General features: G+C 40.2%; 1 protein-coding gene across 5 annotated transcripts in view; it reads right to left on the reverse strand.

Annotated features, from left to right (window-relative positions):
• The window catches only part of ptprub (protein tyrosine phosphatase receptor type Ub), a 191,668-nt gene that overhangs the window by 12,345 nt on the left and 159,308 nt on the right, over window positions 1-20,015 (reverse strand). For 3 of the 5 annotated variants that reach the window (XM_042489528.1, XM_042489526.1, XM_042489530.1), the window contains 9 exons: window positions 16,305-16,377; window positions 16,125-16,201; window positions 11,886-11,903; window positions 10,229-10,265; window positions 9,198-9,295; window positions 6,015-6,131; window positions 4,976-5,130; window positions 3,260-3,395; window positions 2,386-2,535 (listed from right to left, as the gene is read on the reverse strand). In XM_042489528.1, the coding sequence (XP_042345462.1) occupies window positions 2,386-2,535; window positions 3,260-3,395; window positions 4,976-5,130; window positions 6,015-6,131; window positions 9,198-9,295; window positions 10,229-10,265; window positions 11,886-11,903; window positions 16,125-16,201; window positions 16,305-16,377 (861 nt within the window). The remainder of the gene's footprint in view (window positions 1-2,385; window positions 2,536-3,259; window positions 3,396-4,975; window positions 5,131-6,014; window positions 6,132-9,197; window positions 9,296-10,228; window positions 10,266-11,885; window positions 11,904-16,124; window positions 16,202-16,304; window positions 16,378-20,015) is intronic. The other 2 variants (XM_042489529.1, XM_042489527.1) reach the window with 1 other exon arrangement.

A 20,015-nucleotide genomic window follows, 5' to 3' on the forward strand; every position in this document is an offset into this window, starting at 1 on the left:
GTGGGGAAATATAAGCAGAGGAGTCAAAGATGGTCGAGGAAGAGGCAGGAGAAAAAGTTAACCAGACAGCAGGGAAGACAGGGACACAGAGAACGGCAAGAATCCAATAATGCTGATTGAAAGAATCTTTAGTACTCTTAACATCACGTTGATAAACTGATTTAAAAGAATAAAGGATAAATTAGGCCAGCTACATTATGAAAAAAAATGTAATGAAGTTTAAAAAAAAGACAAAGGGGAACATTGAATACCAATTTTCTTTGATGAACTCTGTGTTCATTTAGCCGTAATGACATTAGACAACGTGAAAAAGTATTTGGATCATTAATACGCAGCATCAATAATAGATCTGTGACTTGCTGATGTCAGTACTACCGCTTTGCTGTTTGCAGTCTGCAGGATGACAGAGTAAAAAGGCAAACAGAGAGCTCATTGGGTGGTGGAGAGGCTTTCAACAACAATGTCAGAGGGATAAGTTTACAAGATCAAAGCTCTGCATGTAACGTTTTCCTTTATGAAGAACTAAAAGTTTGTAATCAGAGGATCGTTCCACCTACAGTATAATTCCCAAATTGTAAGAAATACATTCATAAATCCTATACTGTATATAGTACAAGATAAAACAGTATACAATTAAAGGGGGGAAGCATGAGCCTTTTCCAGTATTACTTTGAAATGCTAAACCTGGAATCAATGCAGCTGCTGGGTGAGCTCTGCAGTGGGTGGGGGTGGTGTGGGGTGAGGAAGGGGTGAGGGGGGGGGGGGGTTGAGGCTGGTAAAGCATGTGGGAACACAGCTGGCTCTCCTTTCTCCTCATCAACATCTAATAAAATGTTCTGAGACCGCATTCCTACAAACTGGGCTGAGGATTTCAATGACAGTCACGCAGAATCAAAAGTGAAAGCAAACAAACATCATGCACAGATAGATACACACACTTTTATGGATGTATGCGCACACACACACACACACACACACACACACACATGCGCGTGCGCGCCCATCCATTAGCCCATTCCTTTCTGCACTTTGTCTATTTTCAAATGTCTGCTGTGAAGTACTTTTCCACGACAGAGAAGATGTAGTCATCGTATTTTGTTTATGTAACTGTCTGAACACACACGCAGACTGTTTTAACTTAACTGAGCAAATCTGCAGTCCACAACAGCATACAAGCTATGCATAAATACAAATATTATACTCTCCAAGTAGCATATAATGGTTTATCAACAAGGGTTGGGCCGATTTTGTGGGTCACGTCTGGTTTGGGAGGTTGATTAAAGCAATTTTTTTTCCAGTCTTCACCAAGGGTGAATAACATTGTTCAAAACACTAGAAAAGCAGTGCAGTCAGGACCACTTTAGTCAAATCAAACTTTTATATTTTTTTGTAATATAATATTTTGGTAGTATGGCTCTGTTCTGGGCCCTCTCTGCCTTTCCATAAACTCATGTAGAAAGCCAAAGGTGGAGAGAGCACCTCCCCGCCCTCCCGTACCTAAGTGGAAAGCCAAAGGCAGAGAAGGCGAATCTCTCTGCCCTCCACATGCATACAAGGAAAGCCAGATGCAGAATGAGATTTTCCAATGGGTTGCATGTGATCCATCATCAGCTGATCAGGCAGCTTAGGATCAGCAGATGTAGCTTGTGTCTTGAGAGCTGCGCTTGATACCGTGGCCTGCCTGGACTAACGCTATGTTTCTCCGACACTGTTCAACACGTCACAGATGAGCTGCTCGCCCAGCACATGTTAATGTGTACCCATGTTTTTTCTCTCTTAACTTAGGATCCAGACCTTACTGCGAGCCAAATTAAAAAACAAGCCAGTGTTTGGTTTGTCCGTTCTGGGCTACAGAAGAAACATCGCAGTACAACATGGCGGACTCAGTAAATAAGGACCTTCTCCCTATGTAGATGAAAACAGTTCATTGTAAGGTAACAAAATCATGTTTCCTATTTTCAGGTGATTGTACACCTAAGAAAACATCCTACATGCTGGACCATTAAAAGATCAACATCAGTTATTATTACTAGTGTATTATTGTTCATCGCTGTACTATTAAAAGCAGTAAAGTAGATACAAGCAAAAAGCAATAAAATTCTATATTTTGCTGTCATTCTAATACTGTAGTAGTACTTCATTAAAGAGAGTGCTATATTTTTATCATTAAAAGTAACATTAGAAGAAGAAGTACTAGTAGGTTCCATTAGGAAAATGAAATCATTATGTTGATGATATCTAATAAATTGCATTATAAATGCAAATTTCTGTGTGTGGGCTGTGCATGTGTGCTTTGCATGTTTCAAGTTGCATATTTTAACAAAATGAATCCGGACTTAGAAAATTGATGGAGGTTATGATGTTGTCATCAAGTTGAAAACTGACCTGAAACTCCTCCCGTAGCTGTGACGAATTACTCTGGGAATCAACTCGCAGCATCTCTTTGTAAGTGACTGCAAACTCGTTCACCAAGATGGCCGTCTCTCCGCACAGACAGGCCTCCAAGATGGCATCATGGATAAAGATATACTGCTCCTGAAAGGGCAGAGGATAACATAATTGAGTGTTTTGTAGGTGCACATGTGTGGGCATGCATGTGTACTCTCATAGGTGTCAAGTAACACATGAGTGAGTGTTGCAAACAGCTAAACAGACATTACAAAGCAGGCAGGCTAAGGCAGAACATACTGTATGTAAATGTGAATAAATAATCAAACAATAAGAGAATGGCAGAGATTTTTCATAACCTTGTTTTGCATTAAATATGTGCTATAATGTTGGTTTTGCATGAAAGCTGTTGGAGAATAAATAAATAAGTAAACAAACACATGCCTTGTGCATTTAATTAGAGAACCCCTGCACAAAACTACAAATGTAACAAACAGCTAAGTCAATGTCAGATTTACATAATAAGGGGTGAATATGCAAATTATCTGCACATCTGAAAAACAGCACGTGCCTGTGCAGCACACTGAGAAACAATCCAAGTCTTTTCTCTAAACTATTGCAATGACCTTTACATGAGTCCCAGAGGGGGAGTATGATAACAACCCCCCCCACCCCGCTCGCTCTTTGAATTTCCAAACAACAGGAGGGAAAAACAAATGTTTTAAAACCCGACTCTCCAGAAGGTCTTCTGGAAACACCTTATCATATAATGACCAGTGATGTAACCTCCAGAATATGTGTAAGACAAATTGGAGATATTTGGCTTGAGTTTGTATATGAAGTGATTTCATGGCTGTGCGGTTGACCTGACCTCCGTCTGGATCATGTTGATGCGTCGAGAGCAGAGGGTTTTGACACAGTTGTAGATATCTACCACGCCCTCACACTCGGCCATGTCCAACATGACATCCAGCACGATGTAGCAGCCGGTGCGGCCCGCCCCCACACTGGCACACAAAAGACATCTTTCATGAGGAGCCACGCACAGTCATAAAGCATTCAATCACCAGATTTGCAAGTTCTTACTGTGCAGTATGTATCTTCAGGTGCAGAAGCTGTTGCACTACATCATTTAAAAACATTTGTGGGAGTCGCGAAGGACAGTTACAATGTACAAGACAAGGGTCACGTGCAGTGGCAGTCAAAAAAGCAAGTTACGCTGAGCTTCCTGCCACTGTGCTGTGTATAATTACAGTATTATCTTGTGAGTTGTAAGTTCACGTAGTGTTACATTTTGCAATGAAACTACTGAAAGTTTTGCTTGTTCATTTTTACTACAATATGTTTTGGCTCTACTTTCTTTAACTGACACTCCTATGAGGCATGTTTAATTCTAAGTTATTGGAAGCCTTGCTATGCCAGTAGCAGGAGAAAATTCAGAAAGCAGTGTGTTAGTAAAATAGTAAAAAAAATAAATAAATAAAAATAAAAAAACCTTCAAGGGAATCTTTGAATTGAAGGGATAATTTAATGTGGTTTTTAAAATCTGAATAATTAGAATAAAGGTTTTCATGAATATCCATGAAGGGTGCAAAGTCACATTCTCGTGTCTAGTCTGGTCTTAATTTAGCATCTGGGTTGATGCTTGTCTAACAAGTTTCTTTATATTTGAAGATTGCCATCCAAATGTAATGCAAACTTTAACTCAATTTTACAGGAAAAGAAAAGATTCAGCAAAGGAAAATGCTAATTTATGCACTTTTCCATCACACACTAGGAGGTGGTTCATGATGATAAGTAGTAGTAGTAGTAGCTGGCACTAATTTTCCAGTCCGGTGCCACTGTAGAAGTTGGTGCAATGAGATGATGTAACCAAAAAAGCACCAGTTGAACCTCAAATGAAGGAAACAATGGCTGTATAGTGACGGAGAGCACATTGGACAATAGAAACAGAGAGTTCTGAATGACAAATATTACAGCTCTGCGCTCTTGGAAGAGTTGTGGAAACAACCCGATGCGCGCACATAAGCCTGTTAAAAAGCCTCCGGAGAAAATGAAGTCAGATTGCAGTGGCCAGTGCAATGACTGTGCATCATCAGTTAATTTCTAAATCTGTCTCCTTTACACTTTGTTGCATCTTATTATTGATAAATCAACTTTTCCACTTCCGCCAAACAAAAAAACTTTTTTAGAATTTTTGGTGATCCCACTCAGCATTTTTATGTGCAAATATAAAATATCCATAAAATCATTTGGAATGAAAGGCTCCCAGGATTACATATGAATCGCAGAAATATGGTATTTTTATGTAAAAGAGAAGAGAAATACATGGCAGGTTTAATTTTAAAAATGCAAAAACAACTAGAATAGCTGGCAAAGCTAACAAAGAATAGCCCACATTGATCATGTGACCCTCACTTGTACCATTGTAGTAGTCCTGACTCTCCCAATTGAAATAACTAACTTTTTATTAATACAATTTATCATATGAAAAAAAATGTGCTGACATTCATATTACCAATAAAATTCGCGGTTTGTTTTGTTAAATGATGCTACAGGTTACAGCGGCTGCTAAGCATCACGTTACCTGCAGTGGACCACCACAGGGCCAGCATCAGGAGGTGTTGAGGCTTTCACTCTTCGTATAAAGGCCAACAGTCCAGTGGCGTGATAGGGCACCCCATGCTCAGGCCAGGATGTGAAGTGGAACTGACGCACCTCGTGCTTAGTTGAGTATCCTCTCTGTGAACAGAAACACGGCACACGCCTTAGCATTACATGTTAAACATTACATTTATATGGCTTTCTAACCATAGTAGCCTACAGGCCATTATTTCATCCAAGACGTGCTCCCATCCATTCAGAGACATCCGTGATAGATGTGACAGATTTTTCGGTTCAGTGTGAGGACAACCAGGACATTATTTACGTGGGGTGTTAGGTCTTCTAGGACAGTTAGGCCTCTGGGCATCACATGCTAGTAGCAGCCGCAGTGTGACAGACACGCGAAAAGGAATTACTGAAGCTCTCAGAGCTCAGGGAGGGCTGGGAGGTTTCTCCTCTCTACTGGGAGGCTGCTGCAGTCACACAGCAATTTCTTCCTCTGTACAGAGATGACAAAGTAAAGCGACGCAAAGCAAAGATTTGTTGAAGACAGAAATCCCCCCTAAAAAAAAAAGAAAGGGAGGAAAAGAGCTATGAAAAACAAGCTGTCACCAGCTCCCAAATTCGTGCCGATTTGAATAAGCAGCAGCGTGTGCCCATGGAGAGCGAATGTGACAGTTTGATGATAATGCTGTGTTTGTGCCACTGTCACTCCAGCGTTGCTCTGAGCCCCTCCAATGAGAGATCCCCTGGGAGATTGACAGGATGGAGGCCATCAGGGGCACAACACTGTAACAGCAATGTTGGAAAGATGGCAGGGGCATTCACATAGCTACTGGTGTTAATTCCTCTCAGTTTAACATGTGGACCTCTTACCCATCAGCAGTAAGTCCTGTCAAGTATCTAATGCCCTCTATTAATGTACTACTTATAAATATAAGAACACCATAACAAATACAAAAACATGCAATAGATGGTAGGCAAACAAGGGCAGGAGGACTGTAGATCTTAAATAAACTCACCCTCTCCAAGGCAAAGGTGCGGACTGTGTATTCAGCCAGTGTCTCTGTTTTAAGCAGAGTGATTTTGATGTCACCATACATCTCGCTGTCATCGGGCCAGTATTTACAGCATTTCACCTGTTTAAAAAATAGTGAAGCAACGGAGTGAAACCTCATGTTGACAATCCTGGAGAAATGCACCTGCAAAACTGAAGGTGTAACATGAATTAATCTGTTTGATAGAGGTTTGTGAAGGTTAAATCTCTATTTTTCCCACCTCCAGTTCAAAGCGGAAATTCTCTTGTGGTTCATTTTTCAAAACACAGTATACTCAAATCGCTTCCTTCCCCTGATTTTAATGACAAGCCCAACTAAAAAAAGGTCAAATACAGTTGACCTTAAAACAATTATCCTTTATTTTCACACTTTTCTATTAAAGAAAAACTATTCTTTGAGGGACAATATGAGCCAGTGTTCCTCAATTTGACCTTCTCAGGCTTAAAGTGCCCAATTTTCCAAAACGTCTCCCTCTGAAGAGGCAATTTCTCTAAATCTTCCCCTATCTTTGACAAAGATACCTTAAAAATTTCTATATATCTACAGGAAGACATCACATAAGTACGTGCATGAAATGTGCTGCAAGTCCATTCTCAGCGAATAAAGGATGCTGCAATCCTACCGACAATGTCAGCTTATGTAAACAGCATTATCATATCATCAATCTAATAACCCAATTACAAGGTTAAAGTGTTGGTTTAAAAAAATGACAGTAGATGCTGTCATCTCAATTTATGAACATTCAGAGAGTAACAGAATGCAGGTTTAAGTTAGGTCTTATTGGATGACTCCAAGTGTCACCTTTACACCTTTCTCGAGGCTACTTTTAGATTTCTTGAGTCCTTCCCATCATATTTTAAATTTAAGCATTAAATTAAAGGAGCTCTTTATAACATTCGGTGCATATCTATGATTCAGAGTCTGGGCTTAGATAGTCTGTACACGATCCTCAATAGGAGGAGGCTGAGCCAGCAGCTAGGAGGTAATGGTGCTAGCAGCATGAGAAGAGCTGAAAGAGCTAACGGTGTTAACCTGATAGGGGGACTGGAGGGGCAGGTGCTATGCTACTGCAACAAAGCCATCCTGTCACCGCAGGTTGAGACGGGGTTATCAGGGGTAACCGCTGTGTGAGCACAGTGCAGAGAAGCTGCAGATAGTTAGCCAGTAGAATTCACACACATACACTGACATGCAAGCACACATGGCCAGCCCGGCTACCAAACCAAAGAACAGAGAAGCTCAGATTACAACAAGGTCCCTAGGAGGTTAATCTTTTTATCTCCAGTGAAGTTAGCAAAGCGCTAAACCGGAAGTCAGTGAAAGTCTCTTGCGCATCTTGCTCTATAATGTGGAAACAGTGCCAATCATCCAAATAATTTAACACCCAGTTGTTGAACTTTTTTGGCTTCATGCACCACTGAGCAACTGTCATAGGAATGAATGGGGTCCCGCCTCTGACGCAATATCCAGGTCTCTTTATACGTCTATTATTAGAAAACATTCAGAGGGACCATGACTTTTCTAACCAGGATGCCATTACTCCATTCTATCTGTACATAGCAAATAGCTATTTGTGGCTATATTAATACTCTGAATGATATATACAACTCCTTTGAGCATTTAGTTTTAATAAAAAAATTAAAATTAAAAATAAAATTTCACATAATTTATTTTAACAATTAATTTGACCGCAAAAGATATATCATAATAATAAATCATAATAATTCAAAGTTCAGTAATAATATTAAAATTTTAAGTACTTAATTTGTTGATTTAACTAGAACAAACAGATAAAATGTTAGTGTGAAATTTAATAAGTTAAAAATGTACAGAGGTTACACTTCAAATGCTGTGGAAGAACTAAAACAATCTGTTCCTCTGCAGATATTTCATCTCTGAGGGCAAAGAAAAGAAAAGCACAATAATCACATAATGGTGGGAAGCATAATGAACACAAGGGCGACAATCTTTTTCACCAACACCAGGCACAAAGGAGGCAATTTTTTCTATTTAATGGAGGTGTTATTTGGATTCAGCCACACAGACCAGTCCTCATTTGTTGACTGCTCCCAGAACTGTCGGTATTGAGAACCAAATTGGATGTAGGGCTACTGCTAGAAAAATGGTGTCATTTTAACTGTCCACTGAGTAATATGTTTCTCTTGCTTAGACTGAACAGGATGGGGTGCTTAGAGCAGAATTCATATACTACGGGTATTTATGTGAGGTGGATAATAACAGTACTACAGTATAGCCATTAAACCTGTGTAGTCATGCAGTGTAAATACAAGGACAGCGGGCTTAGATATGTGGCTCAGACATTTTTATGCCTCACAAGAATTTTACAGCACATTTTATGGCTTCTATAATCATTAGAGTAGTGATGTAAATTTCCATAAAACACCATCTTAATTTCATGATGTTTTCAAGGCAGACATATCAGGAATAATACATGGAACAATCCTTTAAAGCTATACTATGCAGAATTTTGCTTTTAAAAAACAAAAGAAAACCCAATGTATAACCTGATGTAAAAGTAATCACTATCAACCATCAGTTATGACCCATTAGAGGTGTGTGATGGTGTATTTATCTATAGAGACTTTGCCCTCTGCCTGCATTTTCTTATTTCCTTCTTGTTTTCTGTGTCTGGCATCGCTCGGGTGCAGTTGGGGCTTTATAAAAATGTAGCAAACAGGTGCCAGAACATAAGTTGGTACAATGAGATGTTTAATTTGTTCAAAATGGTAATATTGAATGTTTTGCAGTATAGTCTCCAATATCTGTGCTAATCTAACTGACTACTGGCTGTAGCTCCATAGTTAGGGACCAGACATGAGAGCTGATCTTCTTTTCTAACTCAGCAAAATGTTGAACTATTCCTTTAGCAGTGTGGCTCTCCACTGCAAAAGCAGCTTGTGGTTTTACATAAATGCAGAGCATCCTCACCAAAATGAACAGCTCTTAGACTGAAGTTTGCATGCACAGCAAGCTCCTGTGAGATCTATACTTATCAAACACATAAAAGCACACACATAAAAGCCTTTCATATAGACACCAAAATGTTCCTTTATGGTGAATGTGGACTGTTTCTGAGCGCTGGGTGGTGACAGGATCAGAAGGAGGAGGGGAGTGCACATAACTTACCCTGCCAACCTCCACCAGCTTAGTGATCATGACGATGCTGAAACAATTTTCTTGCCACACCATCCTCCAAAAATCATACAGAGTCTCCTGCTTAGGTCCTTGTGGGAAGAAATAACAGAAAGAGACAAAAATGGTGGCATAAGAGCATGCACGCTCAATAAGGGAGTTCTTACTGTTGTGAAATCTGGTATTATCATGACCTAAGTGTCCTTTCCTCAGACGACGGGGTACTGATCTCTCAAGATTGTGCTGTCAATAAAGTTATCGGGAATTCCAGGCAGAGGGAAAAGGGTGATGGGTGACAAAACAACAGCAGTAGCTTTTGATGAAAGCCTTTGGGACCATCAGTCAGTCATCGTCATCTGAGGAGGAGACGTTTAGGAAGCGAGGTACAACTTTAAAACGAGGATCACGTAGGAAAGAAATGCACAGAGACACTGCTGACATCTTTTTTTACTTTCTTGCAGGTTTCATCTCTCTAACAGGGGGGAAAGGAGGTGCTGGTGCAAGATAAGCAGATGAGCAGACCTTGGGTGACTTTGTGATTGGAGCTCCCCGGAAACTGACACTCCTCAGGGGTTTAGAAAAAGCAGGGCGAAGTTTGTTTTTTGTTTTTTTTAAAAAGAGTCCACTGTCCATCAGAAGCCACTTTATACTTGAGCGACAGAGGGTGAAGCACAGGTTCTCCCTCCAACAATGAACACCCCGCTCCGTGCGTCACAGAGATTGAGAAGCTACAATTAATGTGTTTAATTATTCACCTCTTCTCATGATTAATGCAGTGACATTACTATGCAGCCTTCAGGGGTGGTTGTCACACCATCACCTTTGGATTCTCCATAGAGATGGTTTTGGCAAAGGGACAGTGCATGAGTAGGCTCATTGGTGAAATCATCTTCAATTTATTACACGGCGACAAAAGGTACTCACTGTGCTGCGTGCACACACACACACACACACACACACACACACACACACACACACACACACACACACACACAAACACACTATAGCCTTGCTGGGATACTCACCCTGAGTGGCGATGAAGTGGTTGGATCGATGGTAGCCCTGAAAGAGAGAAGAAGGATGACATGCTGAGTAAGCCATCTGCGCCTCAGGCACAGCTGTATGGGAGGGTGTCTCTCTGTCTCACCCTTTTACCGTGTTCTCTGCATTCTGCTTTCCAACTGACCCACTGCAACCGTGAGTCGTGTTTCCTGTATAATTTTCCACCACTGTCTGACCCATTGCTGACTCCAGACCATGTCTTTGCCCTCACAGACTCCACAGAGAGTTTGGAGCAGTCGAGGTAACACATGGTGAATGCTGCATCTTGACAAACTGCTGATAAATCTCTGGAAAAAGCTACTCTGACAACGAGCCGGGCTGGCTGCCTGAACAATGACTGAATCTCTGTGACAGTTTAATAAAGATATGATAAAGAAACTAAAAGGTGCACACTTTTCAATTTCAGTTGTCCGATTTATTTATCAACCCCCCTTTCTCTCAGAGTGCCGTCCCATAAAAACAAATACATTTTCATTGAGGATCCAATATGTGCTATATCTGGGATGATGAATTAAACCAAAACCACATTTTTTTCCCCAGAAAACTTCCTCCCTATATTCTTCTCACAAGTCAGAATGAGTGGAAGAATATCAAACACAGGTTTCACATAAACGCATGATATCATCACCAACATAAACATTTTCAAGGCAAAATCTGATATGTACAGTGAAGTATTCTGAGATCCTTTATATCAAAGGATGTGACAGCCTTTGATATAGATGACAGACATGTTCATACGGTGAATATGAGGTGAATATGAATGAATATTTAGATGTCACCTCTACAGCCTTGAGGGGAATAAACATGACAAAGACCACCTGAGGGACTTTGAAGCATGAGCATTTTAAGGACGAGCATACCGTTCAAAGGAAGTCCTGAAAATAAGCACTGCTTCTCTAAATTGCAAGGTAAAGGAGACACCGAGACACAGCCCTGTAAAAGCATCACCTGGAAAACAACATGGACGTTATGGCTCAATGTTTGTTAGCATTTTGAGGCGAGCAGCTGGAAGGATCTATCTCTGTGATGTTGAGAAGGCAGGTCAGGAAATATCTGAATTAATTCCTGAGCCCACCGGCTCTCATCAAATCAGCATGATGGAGCAATCCATGTTCATAACAGTGCTCATCTTTTTGCAGGGGGCATCTTCCTAATATGTCGAGTCTGTCCACGTTGAAGATAGATGGCTACTCTGAATTGCATCTAGTCATGTAAGCAGGGACATGTTTGAAATGGAGATGGATGACCAGTGCTGTGAGGCCTGCTATCCACAATTCCTCTGGCCCGGCCAAACACTATCAGCATGAACGCTAGCACTCCTCCACTTAAGACGGTCACCATAGCAACTAAACTTCCTGAGTCTTGGCCACTTATGAGAGCTAACAAAGACAGTTGGGTCCTCTACCCGGAAAGGACACATCTCCTTGTGTTCGTTTAAAATCATTAGCTAAAAGGGCATGGGGTTTTGGTGGGGGGAGGGGTTTGTCAAATGCGCACAAACCTGAGACACACTGACCTTTGAGCATTTGTGGATAGAGGAAAGTGGAAAGAGAAGAGGGAAGTGGAAAGAGAAGAAAATAGAGCGATGGCAGGCAGAAGAACGAGCAGTGGAGTACTTACTTCCCTGTTAATCCGAATCTACAGGGTCCAAGGTCGAGGAAGTGGGGAGGGGAGTAGAAAAAGAAGACATATTGGCTAGTTAATGAAAGAAGCTTTTAGTAAGGAGTTATGGTTACAGACAGGTGGGAGGAGGGGTGTGCGTGTGTCGGTCTGCCTCTGTGTGTGTGTGTGTGTGTGTGTGTGCACTCGCGCATATATATAACAGGGAACATACTCATCGTTACACAGTCACCAACAGGGAACGGCAAAACTAACAGGGGACATTTTTTAAGTCCCCACTTGGACATGCTCTAAATCATCATAAAATCATGTGTTATGGCCTCTGGTGAAATTTTTCANTTTTGTATTTTTAAAATGACTGCTAATAAAGGTTCCCTCTTGGATAGTACACTTAGATAGTCCCCTATTATTCATGTTCGCATGTATGTGTGTGTGTGTGTGTGTGTGTGTGTTTCTGGAAGTAGAGCAGGAGTAGGCTTTATGTGTTAAAGCACTCATTTTTTTGTGGGAATTTATCACTTGAGGCCATTTCATTGACTCTGATCTATGATTTACTTTACAAAAAAAGGAAATTGCTTTTGGTTTTCTTTACTGAAATTTTGCATTTAAAGAAAAAAGAAAAAAAGGAAAAGCCTCATATGGGGCATCATGAAACATCTTCCACATAGGCAATAGTACTCCCAAAGCAACCTAATCACCAGAATAAATGTTGGCCGTGTACGTTATAATGTAGTCTTTGAAACGTTTTGTTTAACACTGTGGTTAAGATGTGGTTGTGCTCAGGCACAAATACCTCTTGTTCAGGTTAAAAGATCATGTTTTTGCTTAAAACACCCACTTTTGGTAGCACAGTAATTGGCTGGAAATGCCACCAATGTCAAAAAAACACCTTTGTTTTTGGTTGGTCTCGAACAACGATCTGCAGCTTGGCAGCCATCTCTTGCCTAGGTCACGCTATCCATCATCCCCTCCACCTCAGGGTGACATAGTTATCTTAAATATATGTAATCAAAACTATGTTACCTTGGAAACATTGAAATGATCACTATGAAATGTACAAATGCAACATATCTGTGGTTTGCAGAAACGTACCATGCAAACTTTTTTTTTGGCGACAGGAGTGCCCCAAGGCCCATAAACAGACTTAGAATGTGCAAAATCAGATTAGTTCCCCTTTCGCTATAATATAAATAACAATGACTAAATAAGCAACAATTAAAGATGAAAATATAACTGTGTTATTTATCTATGCTTTGTAAAGACTGAATTCAGATTTTTTGATGACAGCCTAGCCATTAACTAACCATCAGATTCTAATTTAAATGCTGCTAAGCTCGCTGACTGTTGCACTGAAATACATGACACCTCCCTTTTTTCAACTGAGCTCCGCCCTTTACAAAACAAGTGAGAAAGGCAAGGGGGAAACCTAATGTAGTAATACTTGTTTAAAACTGCAAAACTGTTATAACTGTACCAGAAAAAAATGTGTGCAACCCTGTCTCCTAGAAATTACATTTGTGTATTGCTAAACTGTTTTTATATTAACATTGAGGGAAGAACCACATTGCTGCCGTGATCATGTTCTACGTTTAGACAACGTTTCTTTTTGTTATTGTAACATTGCATTTATGTACCACACTGCATTTACAAGGAGGTTGTCGCAGTGGATGGCAGATGTACAAAGTGCAGGACTCTGGCATCAGAATCCTGTGTTTGCTTCCAGACTCCTGTCTGTGGTTTAGGCAACAAAAACTCTTTGGTTAAGGTTAGGGAAAGATCATGATTTTGGTTAAATCTTAAAAACTAGAATTAGCTCTTTGGGGTTGTATGCCTCAGTGAACAAGTGAAGTTGCAGTTACAGTTTACATCCATGCCTGTCCAGACTCATCTTTAGTCATGACAGCTGACAACGCTTAAAATATGGATGTAGCCAAGAAAAGCTACAATTCAAAAACATACTAGACACTTCACACACATCTTCCTCTGGGGTGCCAGACTGATCTATACAATCAGCACAGTCTCAAGGTGGACACTCAAGATTAGTGTCACCAATTCAGTATCTTACCAAATGTCTCCACTTTTGATCTTAAATTATGACTTTGGATAATGGCAAGAAAAGTGCTTTTTTTAACAGAACATTATGCTGTCACAGTGAAGGTGACCATTTGTACATAAGATCACATCAGTCAGTTCATTTTTGAGTCCAATTGAACTTTTGTGCCAAATTCAACGAAACTCCCTTAAGGCATTTTTTTTAAGATATCCGAGGCTTTCACTGGTGCATCAGCATAAAAAATAATATTACCAAAAAAATGCTGTAGTGACAATGAGTGGGTAGTGTATTGTAAGATTGCTTATTTTGGTGTAATACAAATTAAATACATTGACACTGAACATTTTTTGTGATACCTTCAGTATTCCAGTTTTACGACTTGCCAGGTACGTTAATTAGCAACATTTCTTTGTTACATAAATTTTTTTAAAAAGGTTCCCTCAAACATATTTCCATGTTTCAAATTAGTTGTATAGAAACATAATTTCTAGGGGACAGGGCTGTTGTATGTGTATGCCTAGGAGTATGTGATTTTGATTGCGTGGCCATGCTACGCCTGTCAGTCAGGCCCTGTTATTCTTTAGAAGCAGACAATATGTAAATCAGCAACAGCCATGATGCACTGGACTGCTCTACATTTGCAACAGGAGCAAGAAGCTGTCAAACATATGCAAAGTTCTGCACCTCTTCAAGCAACACACACCACAGCCAGGCATAGGCTCAGGCGTTAAGTGACAGAGAAAAGAGAAAACAGAGAGTTTGTGCTTTCTCACCTCTGTTTTTAAAGCGCAATAATATTTCAGAGGGAGGAAAAACTTTTCCATTTAACCTCTAGTGAAATAATCACAGGCTGTCCAAAATATGCTTCACTGCAGCTAAGTAGTTACCTTCCAGCTTGTCGGGTCAGCCTTGTCAGGGTCTAACATCACTGACACCGACACTGTAGTGGCTGCTGAGTGGTGTTTTCCCTCTAATGCCTGCACCTCTGTGCCCTAAACACTAATGGAGACCCTCACGATAACTACAGTCCTAACAGCAGGCCAGGTTTTTAATGCCCTGTCATTGTAATGAACTCTCTAAAAGCATCTCACCACTGGCCATTCTCTACATAGAAATAAAAGAGAGGGAAAAAAACTATGTAGTGTCAAGCATTTTTTTATGATATAATTTGAACTCAAAGAGAAATCCAACTCAAATCAAGAGAACTTATATGCAGCTAGTAATTTTCTCTGGCTGAAAAAGTGTTGTTATATATTCTTTGTAAAGCTTTTGACAGAGACAGAATCTCTAAACTTCTTATCAGCCTCAAACAAGACTGGGAGTACATCAACTTGCCTCAACTTCTCACCGAGTGCCGTATTTATTTTACAGTGGCCCCAATGAGAAGCAGAATAAATCTTGTAAGATAAAGAAATCATATCAGATTGCCAAACTTCCTTGACTTGACATGACTCAAATGAAAAGCAACACCTGAGGGCCGTGACAGCAATTTCACAGGGGAACCAAAATACAAGTTTCTATCTACGAGTACATCTGGTAGTAAAACTGTATTTCCTTTTTCCAAGTTCTCAGGCAATGTCTTTTCTTAATAACTTCAGTTGCCACCTAAAACCGCACTTCTGCTTTCTGACTTAACACAGCCTCCTGTAGTTTTTATGAATGGGAACACATATGAATGAGACTGTGTGAGACACATTAGCAACATATACATGTATTCCATATGATCAGTGAGAATGTTACTGTGGCGCTGCATGTGTGGCAGACAGTTAAGGTGAACAGTGGAAAGGATCAACCCCTCCCAGCCCATCCAGAGATTGAATAACATCAATCGTGTCTATTTAATTTAGGGGGATTTTGTGGCATCTTACAGAAAGGTTCATCTCCTCTGCAAGGCATTAAATGCATTTACCCCACTCTGTTTTAATAAAAGCGATAGCAGTCTGGGTCAGGGATTCGGTCAGCAATTGAAAACTATGGCAGCTGGCAAAAAAAAAAAAAAAAATTGCTAGGAAAGGTGTTTGATTGGATGAAAGCTTCCGGGTGAAAGTGGGCCAGCAGACTGGCGAGCTTACAGGAATGAAAGAGATGGGCTGTGGCTTTGCAGGGTGTGAGAGATAAAGACTTGGCACAGGCTTACTATTTGTATCCCATGTCAAACAGAGGCAGAAAAACAGGATTAGACTTACGTCAATGTAGTTAGCGTTAATGTAGTCTGAGTTGGGGTCTCCCAGGAGAGGGTGGAGCTTGACTCTGTGGCGGTCGTCTGAGACGGATAAAGAATAAAAATGAGTAAAGAACTGCTGAGATACAGTTTTCATAATTTAAAAAAAAATTTATACAAGATAAAATGAGTTCCTGTGACTTACATCCCAACAAGGTGTCATGCCTCCCTTTGGTTTTGTCCTTCTTCTTTGTGCAGTCCCAGCCATCAAAGAAGCTCTGCAGAGATAAAGAGACACTGGCAGGATTCAGGGAATGGGGCTTTCTATATTCACCATTCAAATATCTTAGATAAACATTAATCAATGCTTTAGTACATCTTTTCTTTTGCTTTATGTGTGATACGGAAAACTGTGTTTCATGGCTGGCACGATAAAAGCAGATGAAAACATCAAGCATGGTCACGCGGAACAAAAGCCACTGTATCCTACAGAGAGGTTTACTGGTTTATGCATAACATGTAATTAAACAAAACAGAGCCACGAGCATCACAGATTTTTTTTCTGAACGCGAAGCCCGCATGAGACGAGGACTGCCAGTTGTTCTTACTCTTGTCAGCTCCATGGGTCAGTCAGAGTTTTAAACACATTAGATATATTCCTATTGCCTTGCACATCAGCTGGATTCTCGATTTTGTCAGGCTTCAACTAATACATCTGTGTCAATCAGCCGCCTATGAGGAACTCCTCTTGGTAGCTACAAGTGTGGTTCAGGTGTGTGACACTACACAAAGAAGCACCAGTTAGCTCAAAAACAACAATGGCGGCTCCTTTTTAATGTGTGTATGCTGCAAAAGCATCAGTTGTGTTAGAACTGGAGAGTATTTCTTTATTGAAAGAAGAGCTCAGAATGACACTTAAGACTTTTCTCAATGGAAAAGATATTCTCGCTCCTCTCCTAAGTGGGCCGCAAAAGACAGTGACAGACAGATGGTTCATCAAATTACCTGCCAAGTATTTTTTGAAAGTGCCTGCCCTTTTGCAAACAGTTTCCAATGATGGCTTCTCAGATATTTCTGCGTAACAACAAACCATCTGGTGCGTCAGGTTTATATCCGCACTGGCTTATAGTTTTGTGTATGCCATCAATGACAGTTTTAATAGGGCTATGTAAATAGATCAAAATAATGCTGGTATTGAATTTTATCATAGCAGAGTCTCATGGAGGTAATGGTTGCAACATAACGCATCATGATTATCTGTTCACAATTCAGCAACCATAACTACTGGGCACAGCGGGGGTGCCAACCTTTGGATTTCTCAGCATCCAAACATTAAAACAAGTTTATTGGCAAGTAGGTTTTCACATACAGGAAATTTGCTTTGGTATTTTGAGTACAACGGTCACTATAAACATGGCAAGAATAAAGCAAAATAAGTACTGCAAAATCCAAGAATCATCAACAGAAATTTACAATAAAAAAATCTAAATCATATCTGCCATAAATGAAAACAGTGTTTAAAATATAGAGAAAGTAATGGATCTAACTTTTTCGCTAACCTTTAGCTGACGACATTTAAACATCAGCCTCAGCCGTTTAGCCAATCGTAGGCTGTATTTATAGGGTTTACGGAGTCAGGTGGAGACATCAGAAAGTCAGTAGGAGATGACCCCTGGAGCTCCTCCAACTCCTGGAGCTCATGTTAGCTTAACTAGTAGCCAGCTAGACATAGCTGCTCAAATCTGCCAACAGCAGTTATATCAGTCGACAAATGAAAAGCCTACTTTTGTCTCTCTTTGTGAACATTGCAACAATATTGTAGGGTTGATTATTGGTGCTTTTCACAAAATATTTACCCATGGAACTTTAAGCAGCTAAGATACATGGTGCTAAAGACAGTACTATTTAATGTTGGATGGGTACTCTAAGGAATTACCGTAATTTTATATTAACTAATGCTGCATGAATTGATGTGATCCAGGACACTCCAGCAGTATGTTAATAGTTTTTCCCCCAAACATATATTGTCTTGTTGAATAATATAAAGATCTAATGACTTGGGCGGGTGGTGGGGTGGGATGTGGGGTTGCTGCCATCAATTTTGTTATGTTTAGCTTTTAATTTTTTACTGCAATGCTATATGTCACATATATCCTTGCAGTAATTATACATGCATATCTTGAAACTAAATGATAAAAAGTTGAGCACTAAAAATATTTACACAACAAGATTATTGTTCAATAAACATCAGTAATGTTATTATAATGATTAAGTGGGTGAAGCCAAATAACAGAGCAACTACAACAGTCTGGTAAGTTCAGAAAATTACATTGCTTTACTGTAATGCAGCCTTTAAAATTAGGAAAGGACAAATATGATGGTACAGAAGCCAAAATCTAATATCATATCTGCACTTACATCTCAATATTGAGAAATCTCGCTATATTTCTGAGCCCTAGATACAATATACAAGCCTCCCCTTACATGAGGTATAAATTGCTGCAAAATGAGATGAAATATTGCAAATGAATACTTCTCTGAGTGTTTCTATATACAGTATATGAATCCCTGTATGGTGAAATGACTGGCTTGGTGGATGGCTGCTCAGCTGTATTATAGCACATCATACTCAGCAACACATCTCCTCATTCCCCATCATCCACCTGTCTGCATGGATGCACCAGCGAGCACTTACTCTCACACAACGTCATAAGCCACTTTAAAGCGTCCACTAACTGTGGAGCTAAATTAAGTCAGCAAACAGCCCCCTCAGATCCATGACACACACACACACACACACACATACACGCACACGTTCACACACACACACGCACACACATGCACACATCTTTACCAGTCTACCCCCTGTGGTTTCCAGCCACTAGGGGAATTTGGTGAAACTCTGCCCAAGTATGCATGCTGAGCAGGGGATTACAACACAGTTCTCCCAACAGAGAGCCAAGAACCAGCCAAATCCAGCCTGGGATTACACCCTCCTCCTCACTTTTTTCTCCTCTTTCCATACGCTCTCTCTCCCTCTCTCGGGGTCTCTCTCTCTCTCTCTCTCTTTCTCTGAATCCTTCGTTCTCTATCTCTCTTCATCACTTCTCTCCCAGTTGCTCCCTCCATGATATTTTTGACTCTAGACCTCTCAGCTCTCTTTGTTTCTCTGCACAGCCCCCCAGAGCAAGAAAAACACAAGTAGAAAAACAGTAAGAGAGAGGCGGTATAGTGAAGGGGAGTTACAGAGAAACAACACAGACCCGTAGACAATTAATTAGAAATGCTCATTAGCAGGGATCAGAGAGATGGGAAATAATAACACAGTCAAGTACAGTCCAAAACCACTGACATTATGACACTTTTAAAGCACTTTTTTTTTCATTTTAACATCTTGATACACCATAAACATCCCACTAGATTTTTAAATAGTGCATTATTGTTCCCCTTAATAATAAGGCAACAGTGGACATGCTGTCCTCCATAATTTCCCTTTCAGAATCACTCAAAATTGTTTTGTCATGTCGCTTTGACCAGAAAGTTTTTCACCCATATAATTTGTAAAATGCCAAAACAATAATGAGATTCATAATCCAACCACATCTTGTCAAAATCCAATCACAGTTGTCTGAGATGTGATCCAATTGGGACTATGAAAGGACTATTCTTGTCAAAAAATATATTTAAAAAAAACAAGCCTGATTCATGCTACCTTAAAAGTCGCATGAGGTCGTTGTTTTTTTTAAATGAGTGCAGTAATTCAGTTGGCCATGGTGCAATTAAACTTCGAATCAATGAGTCCATCATCCTCGCTAACCTTCGCCTCAGGCTACAAAATGGTAAGATGAAAGTTCTGAGCTCTCCGCTCCGCTGTTGTTTGCTCGTACGTTTCTGCAGTGGGAATATGACTGTAGTG

The sequence above is a fragment of the Plectropomus leopardus genome, chromosome 7, assembly GCF_008729295.1.
Source record: "Plectropomus leopardus isolate mb chromosome 7, YSFRI_Pleo_2.0, whole genome shotgun sequence".
Classification (NCBI taxonomy): Eukaryota; Metazoa; Chordata; class Actinopteri; order Perciformes; family Serranidae; genus Plectropomus; species Plectropomus leopardus.